General features: G+C 56.2%; 1 protein-coding gene across 1 annotated transcript in view; it reads right to left on the bottom strand.

Moving 5' to 3' along the window:
• Window positions 1–2,742, bottom strand: part of RUNX3 (RUNX family transcription factor 3) — a gene marked incomplete at both ends in the record, with an annotated part of 44,444 nt that extends 41,702 nt beyond the window's left edge. Inside the window, one exon of the mRNA XM_082296519.1 lies at window positions 2,685–2,742. Within this exon, the coding sequence (XP_082152645.1) occupies window positions 2,685–2,742 (58 nt within the window). The remainder of the gene's footprint in view (window positions 1–2,684) is intronic.
• Window positions 2,743–12,501: the final 9,759 nt, after the last annotated feature.

Below are 12,501 nucleotides of genomic sequence, written 5' to 3'. Positions count from 1 at the left end.
TATCTCTCCCTTCTCCTCCTATGTGGGTTGTTTTTATATTTTATTTTACAATAGCCCGGGTAATACATTCCTCATGTTCCAAAGGCTCTCGCTGCTTCCAGTGGCAATGGAAAATCCTTGTTTCTGGTTTATTTCCCGCCCCCCCCCTTTATTTTTTTCCTTTTCTTTTCCTTTTGATATGTGGAAAATACCCCCGGATCACAGACGTGTGGGCTGTCCCACTGTCTTGAAAATAATAATAAGAAGAAGAATAGTAAGAAATACTAAAGGAAAGCAGTTTTAAAGCTGAGGAAGAGGGGACACAGCCATGGCTGGGGACAAACAGCCCCTGTGCCGAGGCCTCCCCGCGCCCGGGGCTGCCGGGGATGGAGAACTGACTCACGGATGTGACATTTGTGGTTTGGTGACTGAGGCACAGCTCCTGCCCTGCCCCGGCACCTCCGGAGCTCCCAGGGGAGCAGGAGCAGCCCTGGGCACGAGCCGTGGGGTGCTGGGGTGGAGCAGGGGAAAGCACAAGATCTGGCCTCCAAAAGCAAGGTTTATGTCCCAAAAATTGGGTTCATATCCCAAAAATAGGGTTTATATGCCCAAAAATAGGGTTTATATCCCCAAAATAGGGTTTATATCCTAAAAATAGGATTTATATCCCTAAAATCGCTGACTGGAGGCAAATTCATTTCTGTCTCTGCCCAATATTTTACTTGGACGCGAGTCCAATCTGTGCAAACGGGGACTGGTGCCTCTCTCCTTCACCCACCCCCCAGAAAGCCAAAAAAATCCCTTTTCTACAGTAAAAAAATTCACTTTTCCTAACCAACCTTTGGGATTTTTCGTTTCATGCCCTAAATATTTGCACAAACACCCCCCCCATTTGCACGGACGTGCCCAGAAAAGCAAAGCCAGACCGTGGCTGGGGCTGTTGCATCCCCCAAAGCCACGAGGAACTGAGATGAACACCCCAGGGTGTTTTGCAGCGCTCACGCCGGTCCAGCCGGGCAGGAGAAGACACTGAGCTCCTTAAAACAAGGATTTCTTGCCCTAATCCTAAACAAATGTTTCACCATTTGGCCACGTTCCAGCCTTGGTGCAATGGTTTAATTCTCCCCCATTTAATAAAAAACGATGTCTGAGACAAAGATGTTTATTGCTTTTATGAGTTCCTATTTGTGTGGAAATTGCAGACAGGACGTGAGATTTCTGCTGCTCGCCGGCTTTTTATTTTTAAACAAGTGACTTAAACCCCGACGTTTCTTCATCTGGCTCAGGGAGGGAGAAGGAGAGATTCAAAAGAAGCCTGCAAATGGTTTTTATAAATTTCTCTTCTTTCCCTGCCACGGGACTGCCTTTAATTAAGTTCAGGGAGTACAAAGGGCACGGCTGTGGTGGCACCGGCTCCGAGCAGAGGGCAGGGACAGGGACGTGGTGCTCCAGGATGGGCTTGGGAAAGCCAGGCTGGATTCACTCTTCCCTTTCCCTCCATCTTATCCCGTCCTCATCTCATCCACATCTCCATTGCTCATCCCTGGAATGCCCAAGGCCAGGCTGGATGGGCCTTGGAGCAGCCTGGGGCAGTGGCAGGTGTCTCTGCCATGGCAGGGGTGGCACTGGATGGGCCTTAAGTCCCTTCCAACCCAAACCATTCCGTGATTCCGTGCTCCCATCACATCCCTGGCTCCTTCTGCTGCCTCTCCAACACCTCCTGCTCAGATGAAACCTCAGAGGCAGCGTCACAACACCACCGAGCCACCACAAAGGACACAGAACCTTCTGCATCCTCCAAACCAGGCCCAAATCTGCTCTGCAGGACCAGTTTCTGGGTGTCTTGCTGTGCTTTGCTCTTTGGGGGGATCCACGGCCCCCCTGCCCTGCCCTGCTGTGACCAAGGCACCACCCAGCCCCTCACGGCCACCATCAGCTCCACCTTTTCTCCTGAACCACCCCAGGAGGGGAAAAGGTTTCCAGAGCTCTTCCTGACACCTTGGCGAGCACCCAGCTCCTTCCCACAGCACCCAACCCAGCTGCCCCCGGCTGCAGGGACATTCCAGGAGAGGACAGGGGTTGTGGAATGAAGGCAGGTGCAGTTTTGGGGATGTGAGACCCTGCTGGGAGCCGGGGCTGAGCAGAGGAGGAATGTGGGGAGCAGTGGCCCTGCTCTGACGGGAGGTTTGTCCATCCCATGAGGGCTGAGAGCATCCCAGGGTGTGAGGAGACACCAGGAAGAGCAGGTTGGGCAGATTCCTCTCCCTGAGGAGTTATAAATTCAGCAGAAAGGCGCAGTTGTGTGTTTGGATGTTTGGAGTGTCATATAAAGTCAATATATAAAATATTAAACTTTGAGGGCAGCCCCGACCTCCCCCAGCTCTTCTCCCCTTCCCTGGTGCAGCACCTGGGGCTGTTCCCACCAGCATCCAACACCCCTGGATCAACCAACACCCCAAACCCAGCCCAGCCCTGGCCCTTCCCAAGGCTGCAGCTGCACGGAAACGGGAAAAACCAAACGGGAGCAAACCACACCAAACCTGGAGAACCACGGCAGAAACCCAGGAGAGGAGAAAAGCCACGGCTGCTGGTTTGGTGTGTCACCAAAAAAAAACTCACTCAAATAAACACACCCCCAAAAAAACCCTCAAATTAATACAAAACCCCCAAAGATGTTTCCTGTGGAAGCGCCCAGCCGGACTCACCGCGTGGGAAGGAGGAGGAGAAGGTGGCCAAGGACTCGAAGATGCTGTTGGATCCCATCCTCTGCGTCCTGCAGGAGGAAGAGGAGGGCTGGGAGAGGCGGCAGCGAGGAGGAGGAGGAGGACGAGGGGGAGGAAGCCCAGGTAGCCCAGGCTGCTGGAGGTTCTGTGGTCGGCACGGCAGAGCCCCGGCTCGGCGGCGTCACCTGACCCGCGGCGTCAACGGGGCCCCGGTGGGGCTGTGGCTTTGGGGTGCTGAGCTTTGGGGTTCTTTTTTTCCTACACATCTTCCTCTAACCGATCATTCTATGGTTTGTAGCTGGGAGGGCTCGCTGGGGCTCGGGGCTGGGCGGCGGACGGGAGCGGAGGGGGCGTTTCTCCCTAATTAGTGAAATTGTTGCCTTACAACAAACGAAGCGAAGAGCCCACAGATCCCTTAATTGGGTGATTGAAGTAATAACCCATTTACAGGCCGTGGTTTTCTGCCTTTTCCCCCACATTCACCACTTGTCTGGAGCCTCCCAGCTGGGTACGGGCTCTGTGTGCCGAGACTGCTTCCATATGTGGGGATGGAGGGTTCCTCTTCCCGAGGATTTGGTGGGAAACGGGATTAAGCGAAAAATAGGAAGCACATGGAGCAGAATAAACAGTGCTGGCTGCAGGAAGGGGAGCAGGGAAGGTGGAGAGGGATGGAGAGGAGGAGGAGGAAGGCAGCGGGTACAGCTGAGCTCCTGCTCTGCACAAATGACAGAAATTCATTATGAAATATACTTTCAAAGTGATAAAACCAATCTGTAATGAAGTAATGAAGTAATGAAGTAATGAAGTAATAAAGTAATAAAGCTGTAGAACAGGCACAGCAAACTTCCAGGAGCACCTGAAGAGGCTCCTTCTGCTGGCACTTTTCCCACTGGGAATTGGAGCCGCCATCAGATGCTGCCTTGCCTGGGACTGGGGGGGTTTTCACATAAAAAATTGGCATTATCGCCCTTAGAGATGAATTTTCTTTCCCTAAATAGGAAGAAATCGAAACATGAGATTGTATTTGTCCTTTTTCTCCCCTCGTAGCAAAGAGCAAAGGCAGCTGAGGAGAGCAACAGACACAAACCAAGCGTGAGCCAGCGGAACCCACAGGGCCAGAGGCAGAAAACACCGAACTTTGGGGCACACAAATGTGATTTTAAGGTGTTTAGAGTGGGAGTCTCAGCCAACACCTGGCTTAGGCCCTGCTGAGGCTGATGAGGAGAAAAGTCAGGATGAAGAAGAGGGGAAGGTGATTTTAGGGTATTTTCCTGCTCCTCACATCGCAGGTGCTGGGTGGGAGCTCTGATCCAGCTGTGCTGATTTACACCCTGCCCAGATGTCCTCCAGGGGAGGCTCTGGATGGGGCTTTTCCTCTCCATCCGCCTCCCACCACCCCTTTTTGTGGCTGTACCACCCCTGGACACGGTGCTGACCCACTTGGCACAGCCAGGGCTTCTTGTGGTTCTCATGCGAGCTACAAAATCAACCTTCATCCTAAAATTTCTCATCCTGCCACTTCCAGTCCTGCTTTCCCTCTTGTGGGGCTTTAAATCAAACTGCTCCTGGTCACTGCTGCAGTCAGGGGTGAGGGGAGTTCCAGGGCTTCTTCAGCCTGCCGGGTTTTCCATGTGTTATCCAGGGATGGTTCCTGTGGGGCAGAGCCAGCACATCAGGGAGATGAACGTGGCACAGGCAATGCACTTAATTACATTTAATTGCATCGAGGGGAGAGTCATGGACATCCCCAAGGATTTAGATCCAAAACCCCTGCCCAAAGCCCCAGGAGTGATTCAAGGCCCCAAAGCCACTTCAGGAGCTGAGGCCTGGCCAGGGCAGGACCCTCTGCCCGAGCCACGAGGCCACAAAGCCACATCTCTGCCCCAGCGCCCAGGGCCATGGGAAAGCAGGCATGTGATCCCTGTGATCCCTGTGATCCCTGCATCTCCACAGGCACCACCCAGGAACAGCTCCCGGCTGTGTCCGGGCTTCTCCTGGCCGGCGCCAGGCCGCTCTGGGAACGCCAGGGCCGGGCACAAAGCCGGCGTTGTGATCCCGCTGCCTCCAGAGCCTGGAGCAGGGACTGGCCAAGGGATCACTCCCATTCACCCATCCCTGCATCCATCCCTGCATCCCTCCACCCGTCCATCCATCCATCCATCCATCCATCCATCCATCCATCCATCCATCCATCCATCCATCCCTGCATCCCTCCACCCGTCCATCCATCCATCCATCCATCCATGGATCCATCCATCCCTCCATCCATCCATCCATCCATCCCTCCATCCATCCATGGATCCATCCCTCCATCCCTCCATCCCTGCATCCATCCCTCCATCCATCCATGGATCCATCCCTCCATCCATCGATCCATCCATCCCTCCATCCCTGCATCCATCCCTCCATCCATCCATGGATCCATCCATCCATCCATTGATCCATCCATCCCTCCATCCCTGCATCCATCCCTCCATCCATCCATGGATCCATCCCTCCATCCATCGATCCATCCATCCCTCCATCCCTGCATCCATCCCTCCATCCATCCATGGATCCCTCCATCCATCCATCCATGGATCCCTCCATCCATCCATCCATCCATCCATCCATCCATCCATCCATCCATCCATCCATCCATCCCTCCCTCCCTCCCTCCATCATCCCTCCCTCCATCCCAGCTGCCTCTTTTCCCCCTGCAGCCCAGGGAAAAGGGGGAGCAGCTGGGGCTGGGAGCCGGGGGTGCCTCTGTGGGGATGTGGTGCTGAGGTCCTGGCGGTGCTGGAGCTGGGAATTGATGGAAGTCAGGGAAATGGAGCTGGAACTCTGCTGGAGGTGCCTTCCAGGAGGGGCCGGGGAGGTGGAGGCTGGGGGACTCTGGAGTGAGTTCTGGGGGATTGTCCAGAGGAGTGACCGTGGCTGTGGGAGAAGGGGAAAAAGCACAAAAAATTTTAAACCCCCAGATTTAGGAGGGAACAAATCATCTGAGACACCTTGGTGACACCTTTGGCTATCTCCAGAACCTGTAGGAGCCTGGGGACAGAGGTGTGGGCAGAGCAGGAGGATGGCCCAGCCCCGAGACCGCGGGGAGGGGAGGGGAGGGATGGCAGCAGAGCCGTGGGCCGGCGAGCAGCTCCTTGGGGCTGCTGGCATCACGCAGCCCGGGAGGGACGAGCAGCCCCCGGGGCCAGAGCCGGCCCGGCAGGGACAAGCCCCGGCGCCGGCGCTGGCCAGGCCGGGTCACGCCGCAGTGCCACGGGCAGGGCGGTCACACCAGTGGCCTCTGCCTGACCCGGAGGTCACGGGCACAGCGGGGAGGGCTGGCGGTGACCCGGGGTGACAGCCCTGCCCCAGCACCCCCCCGGGGTTAAGCGCGTTTGGGGCATTTCCCAGCCAAGTGGGGCCAGGAGGTGCCCACGGGGCTGAAGCAGCTTCCAGCCCTACAGAGGGAGAGTCTGAAAATCCCCCAAACCTCAATTCATCCACAGAGCACGAGGAAATTCACTTCCCTTTTTGGGGTTAAACGCTTCTGAAACAGCCCGGGGAGCAGCCAGCCATGGTCTCCTCCCGGCTCAGCCGCCGCTCTCGGGCAAAACAAACAACGATTTATGGCAGAAAAGGGGAATTTTTGTGTCTGGGCTGAGGTCTTGCAGTGTGCACACTCCAAGGAGAGCTTCCTGCAGAAGCTGGGATGATCCTGGTGGTGTCACTTCGAGGAGGATTTGTGTAAAACACGAAAATAACGGGCCTGGATTGCAGAGGAAAGGTGGGAATTGCACCTCCTGAGCAGGAATTTCTCATCCCACACTCCTGCTGCTTGAAGGGTCTGATCCATGGGCCTCGTTGTCCTTTTCAATCTTAAAATCCAGATCGGAAGGCTGGGAAAAATTTTGATGTGTGGTCACAAAATAGCAGGAAATATTATTTTATATCTTTATATAGTTATGTAGTGATGTATTATTAATATTAAAAATATTCATATAGTCATGCAATTGTGGAAGAGAGACCTTGAGTCACCAGGAGCCTTCCTATTGTGCTTAAATATATAAATATATTTATAAAATCACATATATGTAAATACATAAAATATAAATATAATGTATGAGCATATAGAAAAATATAAATATATATATAAAAAAATATATATAAAACCATAAAACCATAAAATCATAAAACCATAAAAGTATAAAAATATAAAAATATAGAAGTATAAAAATATAAAAATATAAAATATAAAAATATAAAAATATGAAATATATAAAAATATAAAAATATAAAATATATAAATATATAAATATATGTATTTGAATTAATTTTTAGTTCCACTGAATTATTGCCTGCCCTTCACAGAGCATCTCACTCTGGAGGTGTCTCCATCGAGAAAATTCACATCTTTTATCATCAAAAACCTTTCGCTTAAAACAGCTCATTTTTGAAAAAAAAAAAAGCCTAAGTCGGAGCTTGGCTGAGATTCAGCTTTTTTTCCACGAAAACCTCATTTTTCCCACCCATTTCTTTTGCTTTTAAAGTTTCGCCTCCATCCTTAAACTGAAAACTGGCGTTGTTTGTGTCTCCAAGACCCCCAGCACGATGCGTTTGGCCTCGCCTTTGCCTCGTCCCTTCCAAACCGTGCTGGGCTAACGCTGGACCCGCCCTGAGGGGCCTTTTCCCACCTCAACCATTCCATGATCCCACCCCAAAACGTGAGTGGAGCTGAAAACACCCCGAGAGCCCCCCCAGCTCCCCTGGGTCAGCCGGGCCCCACGAGAGACTTCACTCCATGGCAAGGGCTGGGGGCCCCTCTGAAGGGCTGCAGACCCCCAAAAAGGTCTGAAGGTGAAGGGCTTGTGAAGGGCTGGGGGTTCCCAAAAAGCCTGGAGGTCCCTCTGAACTTCTGGGGCTCCCTGTGAAATGCTGGGGATCCCTCTGAAGTTCTGGATGTCCTCAAAAAGGCCTGGGAGCCCCTCTGAAGGGCTGGATGTCCCCATGAAGGGCTGAAGGTCCCTGAGAAGGTCTGGGGGCCCCTGAGAAGTTCTGGGGGTCCCCATGAAGGTCCGGGGGTCCCCATTAAAGGCTCTGATGATGGCTCTGGGATCACGCCGCACTTTCACCTTTCAAACCCCAAGCTCTTGCCAAGATGCAGCAGCGCTGGGGGCAGGAGGGACAGGAGGGACAGGAGGGACAGGAGGGACAGGGGGACAGGGGGACAGCAGGGGCAGCAGGGACAGGAGGGACAGGAGGGACAGGAGGGACAGGAGGGACAGGAGGGACAGGGGGACAGGAGGGACAGGAGGACAGGAGGGACAGGAGGGACAGGAGGGACAGGGGGACAGGGGGACAGGGGGACAGGAGGACAGGAGGGACAGGAGGACAGCAGGGGCAGCAGGGGCAGCAGGGACAGGGGGACAGGAGGACAGGAGGGACAGGGGGACAGGAGGGACAGGGGGACAGGAGGACAGGAGGGACAGGGGGACAGCAGGGGCAGCTCCATCCCCACCTCCCGCCGCTGCCCTTCCCCTCCCGGCCGCTTTCACAGAAACGCCGCGGCCCCGCTGCTTTTCCCCCCCCCCGGCACCTCGGGCTTCTCAGAAGGGCCCGTCTGCCCCTGCACCGACAGCTCATTTACTGGAAGGGCGCGGGGGGCCCCTGGCACGCTCCTTCCTTTCTCACCTCTCGGGTTTTTGGGTCTTGTTTCTTTTTTTTTAATTTTTATTTTTTAATTTTCTTTTCCTACTTTTTTTTTTTTTTTTTTTTTTTTTTTTTTTTGGTGACACTTTCCTAGCAAGAGCCCAGCCGCGTCACCGTGAGCCCCGCGGCGGAAGCAGCGCTTGCCACGAAGGCGGTGGCAGGTGCCACCAGGCAGGGCATGGCTACCAAGAGCTTGGGCTTGGCCAGCAAACCTCGGGGCAGCACCCGCGGCCCCTCCGGAGGGGTTTGGCGCTGGGAAAAAATTCCCCTGTGGCGTGTTTTTTTTTTTAATTTTTTGGGGGGTGTGGGGGGAAAGGGGAAGGTGCGCGGGAGAGGAAGAGGATGGGGGGAAGCGCTGCTCGGTCCGGCCGCGGCTCGGGGCTCTATTTAAAGCGCAGACCGTGGGAACCTCCTGCAGACGTGCGGTTTGGTCTCTCTGAGCGCAGGGACTCGCTCGTGTCTTCGCTGCCGCCGGGTGAGTCACAGGCACGGCAAGACAAGGGAGGAAAAGGAAGAAACCAGAAATTTTTTTTTTTTTTTTAATAAAATAATTTTTTTTAAAAAGCGCCCAACGCCGGCCCCCAGCAGCGGGAATTGGTGCTGCTGCTGCCTCCCCGGCCCCGCAGCGCATCAGGGGCAGACCTTTCCACAGGATAAAGCTCCAAAAAGGGCATTTTTTCTCCTCTTAGAACAGAAAAAAAATGTCACCTGTCTGAAAAAAAAAACCAAACCCAAACCCAAAGTAAAAAACCCAAAGCTCTTCGCTGAAATGGGATCCCCTGGGAGGGGCTGGAGGGATGCTCAGGGCACCTCTGACCCCACGGGGACACTCGGGTGGCTCCGGGACCCCCGGGCAGCTGCAGGGGTCGAGAACCCCATCCCCAGGGAGGGACCCTGCAGGTCCCAGCCAGCAGTTGGGGTCCCCCCAAACCAGGAGGGCCTCAGGTGACCCTGGAGGAGCAAAACTCTGCTCTTGACCCCACGGGTTGGACGAGGGGAGGGGGAAATGCACATTCAGGGTTTCCAAAAACGTTTTTCCTTCAAGACTCGCACATTTCCCTGCAGAGGGATCCACCAGTGAGGGAAACTGAGGCACAGCCCACGGAGCCTTCCCAGTTATCCCCCAGCTGGCTCTCAGGCTCCGGGTGGAGCCACCCAGGCTGCCGGAGCGGCATTTTTCGGGGTGAAAAGGCCCCTTTTTGGCTCTCTCGATGCCGTCAGGGGTGACGTGTGAGACCCTCAGAGCTCCCGTGAGGAGCCCCAGCAGGAGCGGGGGGTGGCTCTTCCTGGGGACAACGTCAGCACAAAGCCACCCACGGGGACTCCAGTGGGTGCTGCTGACGCACCCGGGGGCACAGGAGGGGCAGGGGGGGCACAGGAGGGGCTGGGGGGGCACAGGAGGGGCTGGGGGGCACAGGAGGGGCTGGGGGGGCACAGGAGGGGCTGGGGGGTACAGGAGGGGCTGGGGGGGCACAGGAGGGGCTGGGGGGTACAGGAGGGGCTGGGGGGCACAGGAGGGGCAGGGGGGGCACAGGAGGGGCTGGGGGGGCACAGGAGGGGCAGGGGGGGCACAGGAGGGGCAGGGGGGGCTCACGCCTCCCTCCCAGGCTCCCCCTGAAACGAAACCGCTCCGGGATTGAAACACTGATTTCTTGTAATTTGCTCTGAATCAGTTCGGAAGGGCCACGTTCGCAGGTGACTCAAGCTGGGGTGGGGGAAACCGAAAAATAAATCCCAGGGCCACGTTTCACTCGTGTTTGGGGGGTACCAGGGCAGGCTGGTGTGGGTGACAATGGTGGCAGTGGGTGACACCAGCACCGAGCCAGGGCCAGGGTGGAGAACAGGCTCCTCTGAAAGGAAAAATCCACCCCAAATCCAGTTTGTCCCAGTTCCTGAGCGATTTTGAGAACCGCGAGAGAGCACATCAAGGATGCAAACCTAAAAAGCAGATCAGAAAGGGAGAAAAAAAATGACAGCAAGGTTTAGCTCTGGGCTGGGAGGAAACGCTTCCTTTCAGGCACGGACTTTTCTACGGTTTCAGAGTAGAAAGTAACAACTTTGAGCGTTGGAGCGACTTCCCCCCAGCTGTCCCGACAGCCTGAAGGGAAATCCAAACTCTCACCACCACCCTGTGGGGCTGGACCTGCGCATCCCCTCGGCGTGGGCAGCTGGGCCGCCCCGGGGAGCCGTGGGCACCCGGGGACAGCGGCAGGGGAGGAGCGGGGACGGCGGCTCCGGCTCTGCCCTGCTTGGAAGGATTCGAAACCTGGCGGCCGCAGCCGCTGCTGAACTTCGCAGGAACCCTGTGGTGACACAGGCAGGGCTGAGAGTCCCTTATCAGTGACCCAGATAAGAGATGTGAAAGCAGCCCCGCTCAGGGACCCCGCTCACCCCGGGGCACGGCCCCCGCCAGGGCCGAGGGTTGCGGGGAGCCCCAGCCCGCATTTGGGGCGTCCCTCTGGGGTCACACCGCTGCCGGAGAGCCAGACCGGTGTGGAGTTGGCTTTGCACCGGGTTTTTTTTTGCCCCAGAACCGCCGGGGGTTCGCTGTGGGGAGCGCAGGGAGGGGTGAAGGGCTCAGGTGGGTTCCCCTCTCACCCCAGCACCCTCTGCTCTGTCCCGGGGCCCGGAGGAAGCCCAGAAGGGCCTTTTCGCCCTCTAACTCGAGCAGACAGAGCCGCTGCATGGAATCCCGAAATGCTGAGATCCCGAGCTCCCGAAATCGCCGTTTTTCCCGGCCATGCTGCAGACACAACCGCGGCAGCCGCCGGCGGGGCTCCCGCAGCCCCGAGCGCTCCCCAAGCAGAAGTTGGAGGCGTTCTGGGGAAGTCGCCGGCGGGCGGGGGATGGTTTGAGCCCCCCGAGGGCCGGGGGGGCGGCTGGAGGGAAGGAGATGTGGCTGCCGGTGACCCCCCCCCCCCTCCCACCTGCAGCGCTCCGGGGCTCGAATAAAAACCAGCGCTGCAAGCCCGCCGGGGTTTTCCTTTCTGGAGAGGGTTTGTGCTGAATTACCGACACTCAGGGCTGTGCTTCTGCCTTCTCGGAGCGTGGAGGGGGCAGGGGTAGCAGGGGGTGGATGGCAGGCACGGCTTTTCCCTTATTTCCCAGGTGGACAAGGTGCTGGAATCCCTCGGATGCGGTCCCAGATCACCCCCAGCGCTCGGAGACCCCCACTGCAGAGCCCCAAAATGCAGGTCCGGGGTGTTGGATGGCCTAAAGGGAGAGAGGGAGGACCGAACCTCAAATCAGCTCCGGTTTTACAGGGAAAAGCAAAAGGAGAAAACATGACCAAATAGAAAAATAAAATCCCGACAGACAAAACTCTGCAAAATGAGAGGTTTTGGTGGTTCCCAAAGCAAGGGGCCGGGCAAGCCTGGTCTCTCTGCTCCTCCCGTGGCACCCACACATCCCAGGGCTGCATCCCCATCCCTGGAGTCAGGAGGGATCAGGATCCCTCCTCAGCCACATCACGACAGCGGGGACAGAACTGCAGCTCCCCGAGCCCAAAACACGACAGGTCCCGTCCCGTCTCCCCTCCTGGGGTGGATCCCAGCCAGGGGCTGCGGATCTCAGAGGTTTTTCCCCCCAGCCCGCCCCGAGCGAGGCTGCAGCCGCAGCAGCACCGGAGGAGTCGTTCCCCAGGAATCTCATAAACACTTCCAACCGCGGCCGGAGCGTTTCCTCGATCGCCAGCCCCACACTTTTCATTAGGAATTACTTATTAAACAGCGAGCAAACCTCCCGAGGTAGAGAGGGCTTTATGGAGTCGTCGGGAGCGAGCTGCATCCGCTGCTCCGTGGGCTCTGGGCTTCATCAGCCAGGGCTTCTCGTGCCGTTTATAATTAAATGTTCAGTGCCTTAAAATCCAGCACAGCAAAGATCAGGGGAGGGGATCAGGGAATGCTCCTGTCAATGGTTTCTGCCCCGCTGCTGAAAACACCTTCCCGCGGGCTGGGCTGCTGGAAAATTGGACCAGTTCTCCAGTTTTTCCAGTTTTTTCTTTCTCAGCGGCCCTGCCCAGAGAAGCTGTGGCTGCTCCTTCCCTGGAAGCGTCCAAGGCCAGGTTGGACGGGGCTTGGAGCACCCTGGGATAGTGGGAGGGGTCCCCGGC

This window comes from Coloeus monedula (genome assembly GCF_965178545.1).
Source record: "Coloeus monedula genome assembly, chromosome: 24".
Taxonomy (NCBI): domain Eukaryota; kingdom Metazoa; phylum Chordata; class Aves; order Passeriformes; family Corvidae; genus Coloeus; species Coloeus monedula.
Note: the sequence above shows the minus strand (reverse complement) of the source record. Positions and strands in the feature narration are given on the sequence as shown.